The sequence below is a fragment of the Pelobates fuscus genome, chromosome 7 (genome assembly GCF_036172605.1).
Source record: "Pelobates fuscus isolate aPelFus1 chromosome 7, aPelFus1.pri, whole genome shotgun sequence".
In the NCBI taxonomy this organism is placed as follows: domain Eukaryota; kingdom Metazoa; phylum Chordata; class Amphibia; order Anura; family Pelobatidae; genus Pelobates; species Pelobates fuscus.
The window spans coordinates 207474179-207495655 of record NC_086323.1 but is presented as its reverse complement, the minus strand read 5'-3'; the positions used below and the strand labels follow the sequence as shown (position 1 = coordinate 207495655).

At 45.4% G+C, this 21477-nt stretch overlaps 1 protein-coding gene across 2 annotated transcripts in view; it reads left to right on the top strand.

Moving 5' to 3' along the window:
* KIFAP3 (kinesin associated protein 3) overlaps positions 1-21477 on the top strand; it is a 115470-nt gene that overhangs the window by 73960 nt on the left and 20033 nt on the right. The window contains exons 13-19 of one of the 2 annotated variants that reach the window (XM_063427121.1): positions 864-976; positions 1970-2135; positions 3322-3447; positions 3670-3768; positions 11326-11411; positions 11711-11900; positions 16721-16817. In XM_063427121.1, the coding sequence (XP_063283191.1) occupies positions 864-976; positions 1970-2135; positions 3322-3447; positions 3670-3768; positions 11326-11411; positions 11711-11900; positions 16721-16817 (877 nt within the window). Of the gene's footprint in view, positions 1-863; positions 977-1969; positions 2136-3321; positions 3448-3669; positions 3769-11325; positions 11412-11710; positions 11901-16717; positions 16818-21477 lie in introns of both variants that reach the window. The other variant, XM_063427120.1, reaches the window with a different exon arrangement.

Below are 21477 nucleotides of genomic sequence, written 5' to 3'. Positions count from 1 at the left end.
TGGCTAAGAAGTGCACTGTGTCCAGGTTCTTTCTGATCATGGGAGCCTGTCACAAAGACGGCAAGCATTGAAACATTGGGAGGTGGATTAAACAGCCGCCGTATCTAATTGTTTGTGTGTCTCTTGTTGCTTGCCCTACTGTAAGGGTAGGAAATCTTCGGCACTCCAAGTGTTTCAAAATGTAAAAATCCAGCAGTATGGAAGATTTGTAGACCTTCTGCTATTCAGGATGGGCAGAACCTATGGTGGTAATGAGGAAGTCTACATTTTCAGATAGGGGGCAGCTTCTGGGCATTAAGGGAAAAACACGGTCTGTTGGATCTGTGGACTACTTCTCCCATGATGCTTTGCCATCATTATGACTGTAAGAACATTATGATGGTATGTACCCTGTAAATTCAGAGTATGTACCCTGTAAATTCAGGGGTCCCAATGTACCTATTTCTTAATTTTATGCAGACCTTGACAGTCTGAGAATCGAGCGGTATGTCCATTCCAGTTATTCCTCCTTGTATTCTGGCCAATCACGTTGTTATCATAGGGAGATTAAACATAGGGTGGCAGCCACTTAGTGCCCAGGTATTAGACTTGGGCCCCGGTGGTTTGAGAAAACATGGCCAAGCATGTCCCCATTCACCATCTCAATGTTACGAGTGAAGGAAATGGTAACTTGATTTCGCTTGATTTTCCTGGCATTATTTTTTTTTGTTTTTTTCTTTGCATGAATATATAGCAATGTTGTTGGTGTTCCTTCAATCCAGGTTTGGTTGAAGAACTTGTTTCTTTGATGTTCGAATGCCTTGTACCTCGATATCAGTGGAGGAATATGATGTCTGGTTAAATTTCTACACTTCTTTCTGTAGGAAACGGGCTGAAGATGTTGATGAAGAAAGCTTTGAAATTTAAGGACCCTTTGCTTATGAAGATGATTCGGAATATTTCGCAGCACGAAGGGCAAACCAAAAATGTATTCATAGTAAGTCATTTCTTTTGATTTTCTCAATCATTTGGTATTATGGAAGAGCTGGATGGTGGTCGTCAACATGTGCATCTAAGTAAAACAAATTCTTCCGGTGAATTTCAACTCTTGGTCAAATGAATCTGATGTTTTGTACTTTCTTCTCTCACCAATGTTGGTTTGAAACTTACCCAATATATGTATATATAGTATTATAGTTACAGTGTTAATAATGTGGTAACATTAAAGAAAAGAATAGTTGAGTGGAGCAGTGTATCAAAAAAGTGATAAACCCTAAATATATATGAAATAGTCACTTTTTGATACACTGCTTCACTCTCAACTATTCTTTTCTTTTATGTATATTATGTGTGTTTGAGGGCATCCCATTTAGAGTGTGCCAGCAGTAATATATAAAATATCATACCAACTCTAAATAGCTTTTTAAATTTCCTTTTTTGAAAGAGCACTCCAAAAACCATTATCTTACTTAACGTGGTAACATTGTCTGAAGCACTGTACAAGTGGCATGGAGAATGGATCGAAGATGGTACAATACATAATTAGACATACTGGTCCAAAAATGATGGATAAATCTTTTATTCCAAGTGTAAAGCGAGATGGCCCATGAACTTACAATCTAAAAGGTAGCCTGGATTACTTTAAATATACAAGACGCTAAAGGTTGGGGGCAGCTTCAAACTACCAGTGATCCTCCTAGAGGGGTTTCATCCTTCATCCAAAACTGCTTGTATCCACAAATCGATCTGTTACGAGGTAGATCTCCAGGCTATGGCAGTCACGCAGTCAGAATTATATAGTCGTAGTTTCATGGTACCCAAGGGCGAACATCATAAAACTGTTTCATTCCTCCTCCATCTGTCCACGGGTGGACCTGCGGTTATCCGGTATTGTCACTTCCCCCAGCCGTCCCTACCAATGGCTGTCGGAATAAGGCATTGTTTTACTCATTGAAATAAAACAAAAAATGTTTTGCCATCAACTGTCTAGGACTACGTTGGAGATTTGGCCGCGCAGATTACAAACCATGAGGAGGAAGAATTTGTGATAGAATGCCTCGGCACACTGGCTAATCTCACCATCGGCGATCTAGATTGGGAGCTAGTGCTGAAAGAATACCGTCTTGTTCCCTATCTGAAGGACAAACTTAAACCAGGTACTCTTATCTTCCTTTACTAGATTTAGTCCCCAGACATTGCCACCCATCTGAACGGGTGGATTATTACTAACCAGTGTATGGGTGGATTTAGAGAGATTGAACCGAAAGTGTCTCTCCTCGATACTCTGTAACTGCCTTTTCTCTATCCGTAATGAGAATTGCAAATTGAAATTTCCACATTACCACAATTCTACCCATCATGAATAGCAGTGGAGTTATGATGAAATTCTTTGCTAACCCACCCCTTGCACACTCAGCCTTTCCTGTGTCGTCCAGGTTGGACAAAAATGATAGGCGTAAATCAAGTCATCTAGAGGTCTACGGGTGCTGTCAAAGCACTGTTTGTTAGCACATGGTTTGACAAGAGTAAGGCCAATAGCATTGTAACCACTACGCAGTGCTGCAATAATTCACTGAGCTAACAAAAGGAATGCTTTATTAAAAAAGTCATCTTACAAGTGTTTCAAAATGTAAAAATCCAGCAGTATGGACGATTTGTAGACCTTCTGCTATTCTGGATGGGCAGAACCTATTGTGGAAATGAGGAAGGTCTACATTTTCAGATAGGGGGCAGCTTCTGGGCATCAAGGAAAGACACGGTCTGTTGGATGGCATCTGCAGATCGGAAACCATTTTCCATTAATTCTGCGCAGTGCTTAAGACGAATAGAATGTGATATATTGAAACTAGAAAAATATTCTATATAACAAATATTTAAACTAAATCCGACCGATCCCAACGTAATTTCATGAAATATTTGGGGAAAGTACAAAGAATTAAAATGAGAATGAATAAACTTGAATATTCTTTATAAAGTACAGATTAGGCCAGCATCCTTTTAATCTCCCATTAGCCACATGTTCCAATGATTATTCTTCTAAAGGGAAAGTGGCTAGAACTGCCATAACTTAATGAAGGGGTTTGGGTGCATAAGCACTTTCTCATTTCTCAGACATTGTAAGACATTGAGGTTTCTGAGAAATGGTGCAAGCGTTCTTCTAGTGGTTGTCCTACAGCCAGTCCCTGGACGCTTCCTAATGTAATAATTCCTCGTTTCATATTCGGAGATCTCTCAGTTTGTCATCGGACACAGCTTGTTTACTCAGAGCGTGGCTAGTTAGATTCGTCAGGGGTGGATCGGGCTGGATCTTGGTTTAAACCGTTCTACTGCTTTCTGACGCAGGGTCGGCCGAGGATGATCTGGTGTTGGAAGTGGTCATTATGATTGGGACAGTGTCCATGGATGACTCCTGCGCTGCATTATTGGCCAAGTCTGGCATCATTCCGGCACTCATTGAGCTTCTGAATGGTAACTACAACCTGCTGATACAGGCACGGCTGTCTGTGCTTTGAAAGAAATTCTGATCATTAAAGAGCCATACGAAGCACCATAACCACTACAGCTGAGTGTTGAGGTTTACGATCCTGCTGTAGGGGTTAGAGGCCTGATGTTTGGCACATAATAATCCTCATTGTGTGATTAAAATGCATAGAAAGGATGCATTTGATTTGCGTAACGTTCTCATTTCAGCTCAGCAAGAAGATGATGAATTTGTGTGTCAGATTGTATATGTCTTCTATCAAATGGTTTTTCACCAAGCCACCAGAGACGTCATCATAAAGGAAACTCGTATCCTTTTATTAATATTATGGCGCCCCCACACTGGACTTCTAATATCGGGATACTCTGGCAGTGTTAGAGGGACACTATAAACACCAAAACCACTTTATCTTAATGGCGCAGTATTGGTGTTGAAGTTCTCCGGCAGGTGGTGTACTCCCTATTGGGCTCTCGCACTGCACGCTGTGACAATCATTAAATAAGGGGGGGGGGGGGGGGACCAAAAGCGGGGCATAAGGGGGGGGGGGGAGAGAAACCAAAAGCAGGGCGTGGGGGGGGGGGGACTGAAAGCAGGGCGTGGGAGGGGAGATCCAAAAGCAAGGGAAGGTACGCAACTGGGGGCTGAAGGAACCAAAGCCAGATGGGAGGGAATCAAAACCATGGGGGAGATTTCTTTGTTGTTGGTTTCTAATCTGTGACAATCATTAAATGAATCATTTATTAAATATGAACAGATTAGAAACCAACAACAAAGAAATCTCCCCCATGGTTTTGATTCCCTCCCACCTGGCTTTGGTTCCTTCAGCCCCCAGTTGCGTACCTTCCCTTGTTTTGGTTCCTCCCCCCTGCTTTTGGATCTCCCCCCCCACGCCCTGCTTTCAGCCCCCCCCCCACGCCCTGCTTTTGGTCCCCCCCCCTTATGCCCTGCTTTTGGTTCCCCCCCCCCCTTATGCCCTGCTTTTGGTTCCCCCCCCCCCTTATGCCCTGCTTTTGGTTCCCCCCCCCCTTATGCCCTGCTTTTGGTTCCCCCCCCCCTTATGCCCTGCTTTTGGTTCCCCCCCCCCCCTTATGCCCTGCTTTTGGTTCCCCCCCCCCCTTATGCCCTGCTTTTGGTTCCCCCCCCCCCCTTATGCCCTGCTTTTGGTTCCCCCCCCCCCTTATGCCCTGCTTTTGGTTCCCCCCCCCCCCTTATGCCCTGCTTTTGGTTCCCCCCCCCCCTTATGCCCTGCTTTTGGTTCCCCCCCCCCCCTTATGCCCTGCTTTTGGTTCCCCCCCCCCTTATGCCCTGCTTTTGGTTCCCCCCCCCCTTATGCCCTGCTTTTGGTTCCCCCCCCCCCTTATGCCCTGCTTTTGGTTCCCCCCCCCCCTTATGCCCTGCTTTTGGTTCCCCCCCCCCCTTATGCCCTGCTTTTGGTTCCCCCCCCCCCTTATGCCCTGCTTTTGGTTCCCCCCCCCTTATGCCCTGCTTTTGGTTCCCCCCCCCCCCTTATGCCCTGCTTTTGGTTCCCCCCCCCCTTATGCCCTGCTTTTGGTTCCCCCCCCCCCCTTATGCCCTGCTTTTGGTTCCCCCCCCCCCTTATGCCCTGCTTTTGGTTCCCCCCCCCCCCCCTTATGCCCTGCTTTTGGTCCCCCCCCCCCTTATGCCCTGCTTTTGGTTCCCCCCCCCCTTATGCCCTGCTTTTGGTTCCCCCCCCCCTTATGCCCTGCTTTTGGTTCCCCCCCCCCTTATGCCCTGCTTTTGGTTCCCCCCCCCTTATGCCCTGCTTTTGGTTCCCCCCCCCCTTATGCCCTGCTTTTGGTTCCCCCCCCCCTTATGCCCTGCTTTTGGTTCCCCCCCCCCCTTATGCCCTGCTTTTGGTTCCCCCCCCCCTTATGCCCTGCTTTTGGTTCCCCCCCCCCTTATGCCCTGCTTTTGGTTCCCCCCCCCCCCTTATGCCCTGCTTTTGGTTCCCCCCCCCCTTATGCCCTGCTTTTGGTTCCCCCCCCCCTTATGCCCTGCTTTTGGTTCCCCCCCCCCTTATGCCCTGCTTTTGGTTCCCCCCCCCCTTATGCCCTGCTTTTGGTTCCCCCCCCCCCTTATGCCCTGCTTTTGGTTTCCCCTCCCCCCCACGCCCTGCATTTGGTTCCCCCCCCCTTATGCCCTGCTTTTGGTTCCCCCCCCCCTTATGCCCTGCTTTTGGTTCCCCCCCCCTTATGCCCTGCTTTTGGTTCCCCCCCCCCTTATGCCCTGCTTTTGGTTCCCCCCCCCCTTATGCCCTGCTTTTGGTTCCCCCCCCCCCTTATGCCCTGCTTTTGGTTCCCCCCCCCCCTTATGCCCTGCTTTTGGTTCCCCCCCCCCCCCCTTATGCCCTGCTTTTGGTTCCCCCCCCCCTTATGCCCTGCTTTTGGTTCCCCCCCCCTTATGCCCTGCTTTTGGTTCCCCCCCCCCTTATGCCCTGCTTTTGGTTCCCCCCCCCCTTATGCCCTGCTTTTGGTCCCCCCCCTTATGCCCTGCTTTTGGTTCCCCCCCCCTTATGCCCTGCTTTTGGTCCCCCCCCCCCCTTATGCCCTGCTTTTGGTTCCCCCCCCCCCCCTTATGCCCTGCTTTTGGTCCCCCCCCCCCTTATGCCCTGCTTTTGGTTCCCCCCCCCCTTATGCCCTGCTTTTGGTTTCCCCTCCCCCCCACGCCCTGCTTTTGGTTCCCCCCCCTTATGCCCTGCTTTTGGTTCCCCCCCCCCTTATGCCCTGCTTTTGGTTCCCCCCCCCCTATGCCCTGCTTTTGGTTCCCCCCCCCCCTTATGCCCTGCTTTTGGTTCCCCCCCTTATGCCCTGCTTTTGGTTCCCCCCCCCCTTATGCCCTGCTTTTGGTTCCCCCCCCCTATGCCCTGCTTTTGGTTCCCCCCCCCCATGCCCTGCTTTTGGTTCCCCCCTCCCCTTATGCCCTGCTTTTGGTTCCCCCCCCCTTATGCCCTCCTTTTGGTTCCCCCCCCCCCCTTATGCCCTGCTTTTGGTTCCCCCCCCCTTATGCCCTGCTTTTGGTTCCCCCCCCCCTTATGCCCTGCTTTTGGTTTCCCCCCCCCTATGCCCTGCTTTTGGTTCCCCCCCCCCATGCCCTGCTTTTGGTTCCCCCCTCCCCTTATGCCCTGCTTTTGGTTCCCCCCCCCCCCCTTATGCCCTGCTTTTGGTCCCCCCCCCCTTATGCCCTGCTTTTGGTTCCCCCCCCCTTATGCCCTGCTTTTGGTTCCCCCCCCCCTTATGCCCTGCTTTTGGTTCCCCCCCCCCTTATGCCCTGCTTTTGGTTCCCCCCCTTATGCCCTGCTTTTGGTTCCTCCCCCCCCCTTATGCCCTGCTTTTGGTTCCTCCCCCCCCCCCTTATGCCCTGCTTTTGGTTCCCCCCCCCCTTATGCCCTGCTTTTGGTTTCCCCCCCTATGCCCTGCTTTTGGTTCCCCCCCCCCATGCCCTGCTTTTGGTTCCCCCCCCTTATGCCCTGCTTTTGGTTCCCCCCCCCCTTATGCCCTGCTTTTGGTTCCCCCCCCTTATGCCCTGCTTTTGGTTCCCCCCCCCCCCATGCCCTGCTTTTGGTTTCCCCCCCCCCCCCATGCCCTGCTTTTGGTTCCCCCCCCCCTTATGCCCTGCTTTTGGTTCCCCCCCCCCTTATGCCCTGCTTTTGGTTCCCCCCCCTTATGCCCTGCTTTTGGTTTTCCCCCCCCCCCCTTATGCCCTGCTTTTGGTTCCCCCCCCCCCCTTATGCCCTGCTTTTGGTTCCCCCCCCCCCCCCCCCATGCCCTGCTTTTGGTTCCCCCCCCCCCCCCCCATGCCCTGCTTTTGGTTCCCCCCCCCCCCCCCCCATATGCCCTGCTTTTGGTGGTCCCTCACCCCCACACCCTGCTTTTGGTTTCCCCTCCCCCGAACCCCCTGCTTTTGGTTTACCCCCCACCCCTGCTTTCGTTTTCTCCCTCTGTCTGTTAGAAATGTTGCACTGAGAGAACACGATGCAGTGTTTGACAGGGAGCCAAGATGGGGGTGCACACTTAGGATAGCGTTAAATGCAGGGGTGTGAATACCTGTATTGACTTTGTCTACATGTTAAATGTAGGGATAAGTAAACGGAATATTACAAGTCCTCGAATATGACCGTCCCCTCTAGCTTGACTGTTTATTTTTTTTCTGGTACACACGCTATTTATCTCTGTAAATCCTGTCTGCTGCTAGAATGAGCAGTGACATATTCCGCTTAATCACTGGTTTAGTTCTTCAACGTACACTTTAGAAAGCGCAGACTGTGCAGAAATAGAATGTTTAATAATAATAATGACTTACTTATTGATCCCTGCCATTCGGTCGGCTTTTGGTAAAGTGCTCCCTTTCAGAACTCTGGGCAAAACCCTTTATTTAGTCTAATTTGGAGTGATAAAAGGTCTGAGTCCCCTGCTTTTCGTCCATCCTGTCTGGGTCAGGAAACGTAAATTGGGCGAGTTCCTGCGTTGGGGATTACATGACATTTCAGGGAAATTACTTGTCATGTTTAAATCACAGCTTTTCAGGTCTCTCTAAAGAGCAGGGAACAAAGAGGCTTGCTCGGCTGCCTTATGTCAGCGTAACGTTCTGCCAAGTCCTGACGGCCTCACGTTTTTGTCAAACACACGTTCAGATGGCAAAGGACACAATTAGTCTATTCTTTTCTCTTGTCCTTTATATCAAACATGACTTTTTAGTTTTAGCTTTACGATAAACAGGGCTCAGCTTTTCAGTTACGCAGACCTGATCGTTTGTAACTAATTGGTATATTTTCACCAGCAGTCTTTGAGGCTGTCCGACACGTACAACAGTTAAAGGGGACTCACTGGAACCCTAGAGCAGTTTATGTGTGAAGAGTGTGTCCTCTTTTTGTGTAAAAAATAAATTAATAAAATGCATATTTCAATAGATCTAAATTGTCACTTTTATAAATGAACCTGGTTACACCCCCACAGGCTGTCAATCAGATAACCGCTCCTGTTACGTCCTGCTTTGTTTAGCTCAGTGAAGCAACCCTTAAAAGGCAGCATTTGCTTAGAGCTCCTGCCTTGCAAAGACTTCTCATTGAGCTGCATTGGGAAGTCTGTGATTGGGCAGCCACAGAATGTCTGGGCGGGGTTAGAAGGGGAGGGCCTGTAAAGACTGCAGACAAAAGATCTACAGCTTTTACATGTTATGTTTTATATAAAACAATGGGAAAATGCATAATTAAATGCATGCTTGTTGTTATTGGGGGTATATATTAAACAGTGATATTTATTTATTTATTTTGTGTTTGGGCAGTAGTGTCCCTCTAAAGGAAAATTGTCATATTTTCAATATTATTGTAAAATGTGTCTTTATTGTAGCCTCTACGTTTGTTATGTTGCATCCATCTCCGGCCATATATTGTCCATCTCCGGCCCTATATTGTCCATCTCCGGCCATATATTGTCCATCTCCGGCCATATATTGTCCATCTCCAGCCCTATATTGTCCATCTCCAGCCCTATATTGTCCATCTCCAGCCCTATATTGTCCATCTCCAGCCCTATATTGTCCATCTCCAGCCCTATATTGTCCATCTCCGGCCCTATATTGTCCATCTCCGGCCCTATATTGTCCATCTCCGGCCCTATATTGTCCATCTCCGGCCCTATATTGTCCATCTCCGGCCCTATATTGTCCATCTCCAGCCCTATATTGTCCATCTCCGGCCCTATATTGTCCATCTCCGGCCCTATATTGTCCATCTCCAGCCCTATATTGTCCATCTCCAGCCCTATATTGTCCATCTCCAGCCCTATATTGTCCATCTCCAGCCCTATATTGTCCATCTCCAGCCCTATATTGTCCATCTCCAGCCCTATATTGTCCATCTCCAGCCCTATATTGTCCATCTCCAGCCCTATATTGTCCATCTCCAGCCCTATATTGTCCATCTCCAGCCCTATATTGTCCATCTCCAGCCCTATATTGTCCATCTCCAGCCCTATATTGTCCACCTCCAGCCCTATATTGTCCACCTCCAGCCCTATATTGTCCACCTCCAGCCCTATATTGTCCACCTCCAGCCCTATATTGTCCACCTCCAGCCCTATATTGTCCACCTCCAGCCCTATATTGTCCACCTCCAGCCCTATATTGTCCACCTCCAGCCCTATATTGTCCACCTCCAGCCCTATATTGTCCACCTCCAGCCCTATATTGTCCACCTCCAGCCCTATATTGTCCACCTCCAGCCCTATATTGTCCACCTCCAGCCCTATATTGTCCACCTCCAGCCCTATATTGTCCACCTCCAGCCCTATATTGTCCACCTCCAGCCCTATATTGTCCACCTCCAGCCCTATATTGTCCACCTCCAGCCCTATATTGTCCACCTCCAGCCCTATATTGTCCACCTCCAGCCCTATATTGTCCACCTCCAGCCCTATATTGTCCACCTCCAGCCCTATATTGTCCACCTCCAGCCCTATATTGTCCACCTCCAGCCCTATATTGTCCACCTCCAGCCCTATATTGTCCACCTCCAGCCCTATATTGTCCACCTCCAGCCCTATATTGTCCACCTCCAGCCCTATATTGTCCACCTCCAGCCCTATATTGTCCACCTCCAGCCCTATATTGTCCACCTCCAGCCCTATATTGTCCACCTCCAGCCCTATATTGTCCACCTCCAGCCCTATATTGTCCACCTCCAGCCCTATATTGTCCACCTCCAGCCCTATATTGTCCACCTCCAGCCCTATATTGTCCACCTCCAGCCCTATATTGTCCACCTCCAGCCCTATATTGTCCACCTCCAGCCCTATATTGTCCACCTCCAGCCCTATATTGTCCACCTCCAGCCCTATATTGTCCACCTCCAGCCCTATATTGTCCACCTCCAGCCCTATATTGTCCACCTCCAGCCCTATATTGTCCACCTCCAGCCCTATATTGTCCACCTCCAGCCCTATATTGTCCACCTCCAGCCCTATATTGTCCACCTCCAGCCCTATATTGTCCACCTCCAGCCCTATATTGTCCACCTCCAGCCCTATATTGTCCACCTCCAGCCCTATATTGTCCACCTCCAGCCCTATATTGTCCACCTCCAGCCCTATATTGTCCACCTCCAGCCCTATATTGTCCACCTCCAGCCCTATATTGTCCACCTCCAGCCCTATATTGTCCACCTCCAGCCCTATATTGTCCACCTCCAGCCCTATATTGTCCACCTCCAGCCCTATATTGTCCACCTCCAGCCCTATATTGTCCACCTCCAGCCCTATATTGTCCACCTCCAGCCCTATATTGTCCACCTCCAGCCCTATATTGTCCACCTCCAGCCCTATATTTGCCCATGTGGGCGGCCATCTTGAATTCCCCTTTAGTAGGAAGTACATGTGTATATCGATGAATTTTCATGTGAAGTGATGCGCTAATTGATTACCTTTCATATTTTTTTTGTTTACACTATCCATTAAATACCTTTTTGAATTATTATTTTTAGCAACAATTTGGAGTTCGGTATCATTCGCCTATTTTCTTTTTTTGTATAAGTGGGCAAAGATAGCTGGTCTGACAAAATTCACAAACTCTGCCATTGTCACAGCATTTTACCCTGAATGTACCCTTTTAGTCAAAAATGTATATTAAAAAAAATCTGTTAAATCTGATCATGCAAAGCATGCTTTCAAACGATTAAACACTGACCATTTATGCGACGATATAACATCAGTGTTTGGTGTATAAGCTTGGGAATGTAGAGGACTCGTCATGTTTCCACCATAAACAAACATGCAGTTTAATGGTCAATGCGTCTGTGTCTCTCTCTCTATCCCATTACACACATACCTCTTCCTTTAACTATATTAATGCAGAGGCGCCCGCGTACCTCATCGACTTGATGCATGATAAAAACTCTGAGATCCGCAAAGTGTGCGATAACACCCTTGATATCATAGCGGTAAGTTCCCATACGCACTGGGTTTGTTGGTAGACAGATGGAACGCATCGTATCCTGTTTTACAAAGCCTTTTCTTTCCCATTCTTAAGGGAGCTTTATATTGGATTTCCCTACACCTATCCCCTTAGATCTCTAATGTGTTGCATATCCCTTCGCCGTTGAGGTGTTATTGTAATGCCCCAGATAGGAAATTAATCTCGCAGCAATGCTATTTCACCTCTGCCTCTGTCCACCCATCTGGCTTCCTTCACAATCACATATGAGCAAACGGTTTTATATGTTTTGTTTCTTCGCGATAGGAATATGACGAGGAATGGGCAAGAAAGATACAAAGTGAGAAATTCCGCTGGCATAACTCGCAGTGGCTGGAGATGGTAGAGAGCCGACAGCTGGATGAGAGCGAGCAATATCTATATGGCGACGAACCCATTGAACCTTTTATCCACGAGGGCGATATCCTGGAACGGCCGGATCTATACTACACTGCAGGTACGTAGGGCAGCTGTGGTGCCGTCACTGAGCAATGCTTGGATTAACGAACTGATTTCCTTCCTGGGCTGAATGAATTGTAAATCAGGCACGGGCTTTGTGCAAGTTTAGCAAAACGCGTGCCAATCCTAATTTCTTTATTTATTTTTTTCTCCTTTCCTGGCAGAATCAAAAAAACTGTTGATTTCTGGAATTTATATTTTTAACCCCAAAAAGTTATTGGCTTAAAGGAACACTATAGTCACCTAAATTACTTTAGCTAAATAAAGCAGTTTTAGTGTATAGATCATTCCCCTGCAATTTCACTGCTCAATTCACTGTCATTTAGGAGTTAAATCACTTTGTTTCTGTTTATGCAGCCCTAGCCACACCTCCCCCTGGCTATGATTGACAGAGCCTGCATGAAAAAAAAACTGGTTTCACTTTCAAACAGATGTAATTTACCTTAAATAATTGTATCTCAATCTCTAAATGGAACTTTAATCACATACAGGAGGCTCTTGTAGGGTCTAGCAAGCTATTAACATAGCAGGGGATAAGAAAATCTTAATTAAACAGAACTTGCAATAAAGAAAGCCTAAATAGGGCTCTCTTTACAGGAAGTGTTTAAGGAAGGCTGTGCAAGTCACATGCAGGGAGGTGTGACTAGGGTTCATAAACAAAGGGATTTAACTCCCAAATGGCAGAGGATTGAGCAGTGAGGCTGCAGGGGCATGTTCTATACACCAAAACTGCTTCATTACACTAAAGTTGTTCAGGTGACTATAGTGTCCCTTTAAGAAAATTAAATATTGGTTAGTAGCCTCATTAGTTTCAGCTTATGTTCTAAGGTTACACTAAAGGGACCAAAACACCTTTATCCTAATGAAGCAGTTTTGGTGTATAGATCATGCCCCTGCAGTCTCACTGCTTAACCCCTTAAGACCGCAGGACGTACTATGCCGTCCTTATTTTGGTGGCTCTAAAAGCCGCAGGACGGCATAGTACGTCCTGCGATCTTATGTACTTACCCGGTCGCCGGCGATCCCACGCCGGCGATCGCGGTATGGGGGACTTACCCGGGAGCCATGGGAGTCCCCCTGCGTCCTCTTCAGCCGCCCAGGGCCATGTGATCGCGAGGTCCTTGCGAGGACCCCGCGATCACATGAACGGCATAGCCGTCCAAGGCATTGCCAGCAGGGGGAGTGCCTGTAATGACAGGTACTCCCCCTGCTGTCTGAAAAAAAAATAAAAAATGTTAAAACAGTGTAAAAATAAATTATATATACTTAGATCATATATATATTTATTATATATATGATCTAAGTATATATATACACACATATACACACATACACATAAATATGCATACACTGTCTACGTGTATTTTAATATTAATATATACATAATTATATATATATATTAATATCAAAATACACGTACAATGATATTGATTAAATATATATATAATTTTCATTATATATATATTTATATATAATAAAAAATAAATAAATATATAAATACGTTAAAAAAATAAATAAAAAAATAATGAAAAAAAATAGATAAAAAATATATAAACATGCGTAATTTCGTTCTAACTGTATTTTAAAATTAATATATATATATTGATATCAAAATACATGTAGAACGAAATAATATATATATCTATATACATAAGTATATACGTATATATCACTATGTATATACCTATATATAAATAAAAATAATTTAAAAAAATTATATACATATATATACACACATATATATATATACACACATATATATATAATAATTCTACGCATATATTTATGTAATAATTTTACATAATTAGGTCATTTTATTAATTACAATTTGCAGGACCTGCCTGCCAACCCAGGCCAAAAGTTCAGGGAATTACATTGTCTAGCACTATATTTAACTCTGTAACTTTCCAAGACACCATGAAACCTGTACATGGGGGGTACTGTTTTACTCGGAAGACTTCGCTGAAAACAAATATTAGTGTTTCAAAACTGTAAAATATATAACAACGACGATATCGTCAGTGACAGTGACATTTTTTGCATTTTTCACACACAAATGGCACTTACACCGACGATATAATTGTTGTGATACGTTTTACTGTTTTGAAACACTAATATTTGTGTTCAGCGAAGTCTCCTGAGTATAACAGTACCCCTCATGTACAGGTTTTATGGTGTTTTCAAAAGTTACAGAGTCAAATATAAGGTTTGCGTTTCAGTTTTTTCACATTAAAATTCGCCAGGTTGCCTTTGAGACCGTATGGTAGCCCAGGAATGAAAATTATCCCCATGATGGCATACCATTTGCAATAGTAGACAACCCAGGGTATTGCAAATAGGGTATGTTCAGTTTTTTTAGTAGCCACTTAGTCACAAACACTGGCCAAAATTTGCGTTCAAATTAGTTTTTTGCATTTTCAAATATTAACACTAACTTTGGCCAGTGTTTGTGACCAAGTGGCTACTAAAAAAGACTGGACATACTCAATTTGCAATACCTTAGGTTGTCTACTTTTGCAAATGGTATGCCATCATGGGGGTAATTCTTATTTCTGGGCTACCATATGGTCTCAAAGGCAACGTAACCAATCTGGCGAATTTCAATGTAAAAAAACTGAAATATGTAACACGCTATATTTGACCCTGTAACTTCCCAAAACACCATAAAACCTGTACATAGGGGGTACTGTTTTACACGCGAGACATCGCTGAATACAAATATGTGTATTGTATTGCAGTAAAAGCAAACAGTATTATGACATTCACAGTTAGAATGTCACGTAGAACTAAAAAAATGTAAAAAATTCTTTTTTTCTCCCATTTTTTAAATATTTTTTTCATATTAAATTATGTTCCATACCTAAATATTTGATGTTAAACGAAAGCCCCGTTTCCCCTGAATAAAATGATATATAATAATGGGGGGTGCATTTAATATGAAAGAGGTGAATTATGGTTGGACAGACATATAGCGCAAATGCCAGGTTTTGTTTACGTTTTTTTGGATCACAACTTGTACATTTGGCTGCGGTCTTAAGGGGTTAATTAAGCCGTTAAATCACTTTGTTTCTGTTTATGCAGCTCAAGCCACACCTCCCCTGGCTGTGACTGACACACCCTGCATGAAAACAGAATGGTTTTCATTTTCAATCACATATTAACTTAATTTACTCTTAACTGTGTAAATTAAACTGATCACACACAGGTTGCTCATGCCGGGTCTAGCAAGCCATTAACCGAGCAGGATATAAGATATTCTTAAATTCAACAAACTGTACAATAAAGGAAGTGTAATCATTAGATGACTCTTTACAGGAAGTGTTTTGGAAGGCTGCCACATGCAGGGAGGTGTGACTGGCAGAGAATTGAGCAGTGAGACTGCAGGGGCATGATCTATTACCAGGGTAGGCAACCTTCAGAACTCCAGATGTTATGGACTACATCCCCATAATGCTCTTACACCCATAGTGCTGGCAAAGCATCATGGGAGGTGTAGTCCAAAACATCTGGAGTGCCGTGCTGAAGGCTGCTATGCATGATCTATAAATGAATACTGCTTAATTAAAGGGACATTATAGGCACCCAGACCACTACAGCTCATTGATGTGATCTAGGGGCACTGTCCCCCTTTTTAATAAACTGCAATAATTACCTGCTAGGGTTAACTCCACCTCTAGTCGCTGTCTACCAGATTCCCACTAGATAGACTTCTGGGCTGTTAGGCGACTTTTGTACATCGGCGCTGGTTCCAGGTCAGCTCATTCAGCCCTACCATTTATCCTATAATGATGAGTGAGAATTTGACTACAGATCCCATGAACCCCTGCTTAGCTGGACCAGCATGGGAGGCTCCTGGTATGGGGGGAGTCTGCCTGCAGCGGTAAGAATGTAAGTGTAGGCACCAATCAGTGTATCCAAGTGCAGTCTGTGGAACTCAATCTGTTCTTAAGTAACTGAATTCATGCCAGAATTGGGTTTTTCTTATTACACTGAGATACAGTAACCAAGACGCGTCCCAGCTTGAACTGTCGGGAAATGATTACAGCTTAAAACAGTCATTAACAAATGTTTGGCACAATTTATTACATTTGTTATACTATGATATGCCAGCTTTATGGCAACACAATGGATTTATGAATTTTTCGGCCACTATTTCTGACAGAAATTCTTCCCACCACTCTAAATTTGACGACATCCTTTATTGGATATTTAGGGGGAAGCTGGATAGAAAACGGTCACTTTAAAATGACACTAAAACCGCTTTAGCTTAATGAAGCAGTTTTGGTGTATAGAACATGCCCCTGCAGCCTCACTGCTCAATTCTCTGCCATTTAAGAGTTAAATCCCTTTGTTTATGAACCCTAGTCACACCTCCCTGCATGTGACTTGCACAGCCTTCCATAAACACTTCCTGTAAAGTGTCATCTAATGTTTATACTTCCTTTATTGCACATTCTGTTTAATTTGAAATTTCTTATCTCCTGCTCTGGTAATAGCTTGCTAGCTCCTGTAGAAGCCTCCTGTGTATGCATAAAGTTCAATTTACAGAGCAGGCGATACACTTTTAAAGTAAGATATACACCCCAAAACTGCTTCATTAAGCTAAAGGTGTTTTGATGTCTCTTTAATAAATCATATCAAAATATTGGCAGAATTTAACCACACGTTTCAGAACATTTTGCTAAATATCCCCTCATGGTGTCCATGGCCATCATAATCTAAAGCGCTGAACCGGGAGTTGAATGGAGAAACAGGAAGGCGTAATTGACCGATGATATGTGATAAAGAGGACCTCATTTATTGTCTTTCTTCCAGAAGGCCTGATTCCATCTGACAGAGCGGTGAGTCCAGACTTCTTCAGTGAATACAACCTTCAGAACGGAGATCTCATCGGACAGCATGCGTATGACAATGGGTAATGGTCAATTCAATTATTTTCTGCTTGCCCGGCTGTTTGAAACCTTCTGTAGGATTGTCCTTGACCAGTGTGACACGCCTGTAAAGTGGTCACCGTACTTAGAAATGATGCTCATGTCAAAAACTTTTACCTATTCATTGTGCTAGCCGAATTGCTATTGATTGATGGGGCATGGGTCTCCTGCTCTCAATCACACCCTGGCTGTATCGCAGTGGTATCTTGTGCATTGCCTTTGAAATATAGAACGTGTACGGCGTATCTACCCCTCCTGATGAAATCACTTGATGTACTTTTACAGGTACTTAAGTAAGATGGGCCTTCATTTCTCTCCGGTGAATTGAAATTCCCAACAAAGAAATGTTAAGTGACATTTCGATAGCATCTGTCAAATGGACTGGGTCTTTGTCCAGGCACCTTATTTTCCTGCTAGGCTGGGGGCTGTTAACGTGCGCAGGAGAACCATTTACTAAGGTTTCAGGGATTACTAAATCCATTTGAAGCATTTTCTGTTAAGGCAGATGCTGTATCAGGATTCAGACACTTATTATTAGCAGACATTTTTTCTTTCTACAATGTCCATAAAGCCATTTTTTTTTTTTTTCCTCCTTATTTTGCCCAGTAAGTGAAGTCCTCTCCAGTGAAATAGCATGCCGTCCAATTAATAATATTTCAGCCAGTGTTGTTTATTATTAGACGGGCATATTTTATAAATGGTTTTTGCAGGTTTATTTGGTGTGGGTTACACGAGCCCCCCCAGACTCGTTACGGATATGAAACCTTGCTCAAACATATCCACTTTGTAAGTCTGCTCCCCGTTCAATACGTCTTCTGACTATGAATTCCATTTCTTTCCCTTGTGGAGACACGGGGTCAGATCTTTAAATTTATATTTTTCTCGTCTGACACAGGAGAAGTAAACTTGCCTACTTTAGTATACGTTGTTTTATTACGAAGATTGTACTTCTTTTCGGTATATGGTCTGTTACTCTGCTAATCTGTTGTCCCGGAGCCTTTTGGATCACAGGTCTTGGTTTGGTTTAATGAACGGTGTGTCTAGAATGTGCTTGCTACGGGGGCCTGAATAAAAGCAGGATGTATTTGCATAACCAGCATGCATTCGGGGAGAATTGTGATTTCTTCAAATTGCTGTGCGCTTTTCACAAAGTTTAAAGTGGTGTCTCTGTCTTTGAAAACCGTTTTCATTAAAATTGGTGGAATGATTTCTAGCGAGCTGTAGTGGTTATGGTTCCTGTTGTCCACCTAGGATGTAGCTGTTGTTGCTGTCCTTGTTTTTTGTTTATTGCTTTTCAATATCTGTAGCTTTGAGATGGGCGGGTGCTAAAATATTGTTGTTTATTTTCCTGTTAGCCGATAACGTGCACATCCTTGGCTCTTTACGTAGCTACGAATTTTAAAGATGGTGGTTGGCGAATGCAGCCTAACAGGATACGTGCTCGCCAGATGGTTTAATTGTATATCTTCCAAAACATACAAGGTAATCGAATATTCTAAACTAGCCCATTTCAGACCACTAGAATCTGCTATGACAGCTCATAAAATAGAGATGTTTTCCCCCAAACTGGTCTGTTTTATTTTGCTGAAGAGCGTTTCCCTTGCAGGAAGTAGCCGGTGGGGTTTATATGGCTTTCCAGACCAGGGTTACTTTGATCTACAGGGTCTGTCACTTCTCGTATTACCGAGCGCATTTCCACGGCAGTAAATCTACTGCGTTTAATGAGAATAAAATTTCCTCCTTCTCCCCTAGTCACATGCTGTGAAATCTTAAGCCAGTCAACTTTTTAAAGGCTTAAAATGTAAAAGTCAAAAGCACAATGACCAATTTTAATCTTGTTGTCTTTGTAATTTATTTTATTGAGCGTCCCAACCCCGCCCCCTCCTTTTTCTGACCCACTTCATTAAAACGAAGTGGTTTAAAGGTCTGTGTTGGGAGAAAGATTTAAGCCCCTCGTAAAGGATAGAAATTATACCGCTCTCTTCGTTCAATGCTAGCTACAGTTAAAGTGAATTCTTGTTGGAGTGCGCAGTGGTTTTGGTAGAAAGCTTTAAGGTATTATTTAAGGGTGACTGTGACAATTTCTTCATTTGGTATCAATGACCGTAATTTCTGTATGTACAAGAGCAAGTCCGCCAGTTTTGGCTAATTTCTCAAATGTATCTGTCAGACCCCCAATTACCTATAATCCAGGGGCTACATTAGAAGTGTGGTTGATCTCCTGGCTAATAGAGAATCATGGAGACGCATGCATAGCAATCGCCACATTGTGTCTGCAGAGAAGCTTGTAGACGCATGCATAGCAATCGCCTTACTGTGCCTGCAGAGCAGCATGGATCCGCATGCACAGCAATCACCACACTGTGCCTGCAGAGCAGCATGGATCTGCATGCACAGCAATCGCCTTACTGTGCCTGCAGAGCAGCATGGATCCGCATGCTCAGCAATCACCACACTGTGCCTGCAGAGCAGCATGGATCCGCATGCTCAGCAATCGCCGCACTGTGTCTGCAGAGCAGCATGGATCCGCATGCACAGCAATCACCACACTGTGCCTGCACAGAAGCATGGATCCGCATGCACAGCAATCGTCACACTGTGCCTGCACAGAAGCATGGATCCACATGAACAGCAATCACCACACTGTGCCTGCAGAGAAGCATGAATCTGCATGCACAGCAATCGCCACACTGTGCCTGCCGAGAAGCATGAATCTGCATGCACAGCAATCGCCACACTGTGTCTGCAAAACGGCATGGAGGTACATGCACAGCAATCGTCACACTCTGCAGAGAAACATGGGGGTGCATGCACAGCAATCGTCACACTGTGTCTGCGGAGAAGCATGGATCCGCATGCACAGCAATCGTCACACTGTGTCTGCGGAGAAGCATGGATCCGCATGCACAGCAATCACCACACTGTGCCTGCAGAGAAGCATGGATCCGCATGCACAGCCATCACCACACTGCCTGCAGAGAAGCATGGATCCACATGCACAGCAATCGCCGCACTGTGCCTGCAGAGCAGCATGGATCCGCATGCACAGCAATTGCCGCACTGTGCCTGCAGAGAAGCATGGATCCGCATGCACAGCAATCACCACACTGTGCCTGCAGAGAAGCATGGATCCGCATGCACAGCAATCGCCGCACTGTGCCTGCAGAGAAGCATGGATCCGCATGCTCAGCAATCGCCGCACTGTGTCTGCAGAGAAGCATGGAGACGCATGCCTAGCAATCACCACACTGTGCCTGCAGAGAAGCATGGAGACGCATGCACAGCAATCGCCGCACTGTGCCTGCAGAGAAGCATGGAGACGCATGCACAGCAATCGCCGCACTGTGCCTGCAGAGAAGCATGGAGACGCATGCCTAGCAATCGCCGCACTGTGCCTGCAGAGAAGCATGGAGACGCATGCACAGCAATCGCCGCACTGTGCCTGCAGAGAAGCATGGATCCGCATGCACAGCAATCGCCACACTGTGCCTGCAGAGAAGCATGGATCCGCATGCACAGCAATCGCCACACTGTGTCTGCAGAGCAGCATGGAGGTACATGCACATCAATCGTCACACTCTGCAGAGAAGCATGGATCCACATGCACAGCAATCGTCACACTCTGCAGAGAAGCATGGATCCACATGCACAGCAATCATCACACTCTGCAGAGAAGCATGGATCAACATGCACAGCAATCGTCACACTCTGCAGAGAAGCATGGATCCGCATGCACAGCAATCGTCACACTCTGCAGAGAAGCATGAATCCGCATGCACAGCAATCGCCACACTGTGTCTGCAGAGAAGCATGGGGGCGCATGCACAGCAGTCGCCACACTGTGTCTGCAGAGATGCATGGAGGTGCATTAAGCTGCATTGGGAAGTCTGTGATTGGACAGGCACAGAAAGTCTTTGCGGAGTTAGAAGGGGAAGGATTGCAAAGACTGCAGACAAGAGACCTGCAGCTTTTGCAAGTGGTTTTTAGATAAAAAAAAATGCATAATTAAATGCATGCAAGTTTTAATTTGTGTTTTGTTTTTTTGTATTTGTGTAGTGGAGTGTCCCTTTAAGAGCATCATAATGGTAAATATAATCACTTGGATTAAGACATTTGAAACGCAAATGGACCGATAATAAAAATAAAAAATAGATGAAATACAAGGTGCGGATGGCCTTACCCATGAGAATGTGGTTGAAATGAAGAATTTTGTTCTCCATAATCTTCCTCCTTTTTATTTTTACATGTTCCCGGGGGTGATTTTCTCACGGGAAAATCACTGTTGGATTAAACATAACAAGATGTGTTTTTTTTTTTTTTATAAACCATAACTTTGTTCCACTGACTTATATAAAACGCTAGAGCAGGACTGGACACCTGGGATCTCAATCCCTCGGATGTTGGTGCCTACAACTCCCAGAATTCTTAGAATGCCAAAGCTAGCCTGACAGCCTGCGGTAGATGCTGTGACTTACCACCACGGTGGGATCACGTTATTGCTCTGTGACGCTCTCAACGGCTTTTCAATTGGCAGACTTGGGGCGCTGCAAATATAAAAAATATTCAATCCTTTGGAATGGAGGCCGTGATGCCCTCTGTAAATGGGGTAACCTTACTAACCATTTCGAAGTTTGTAACCCTGCT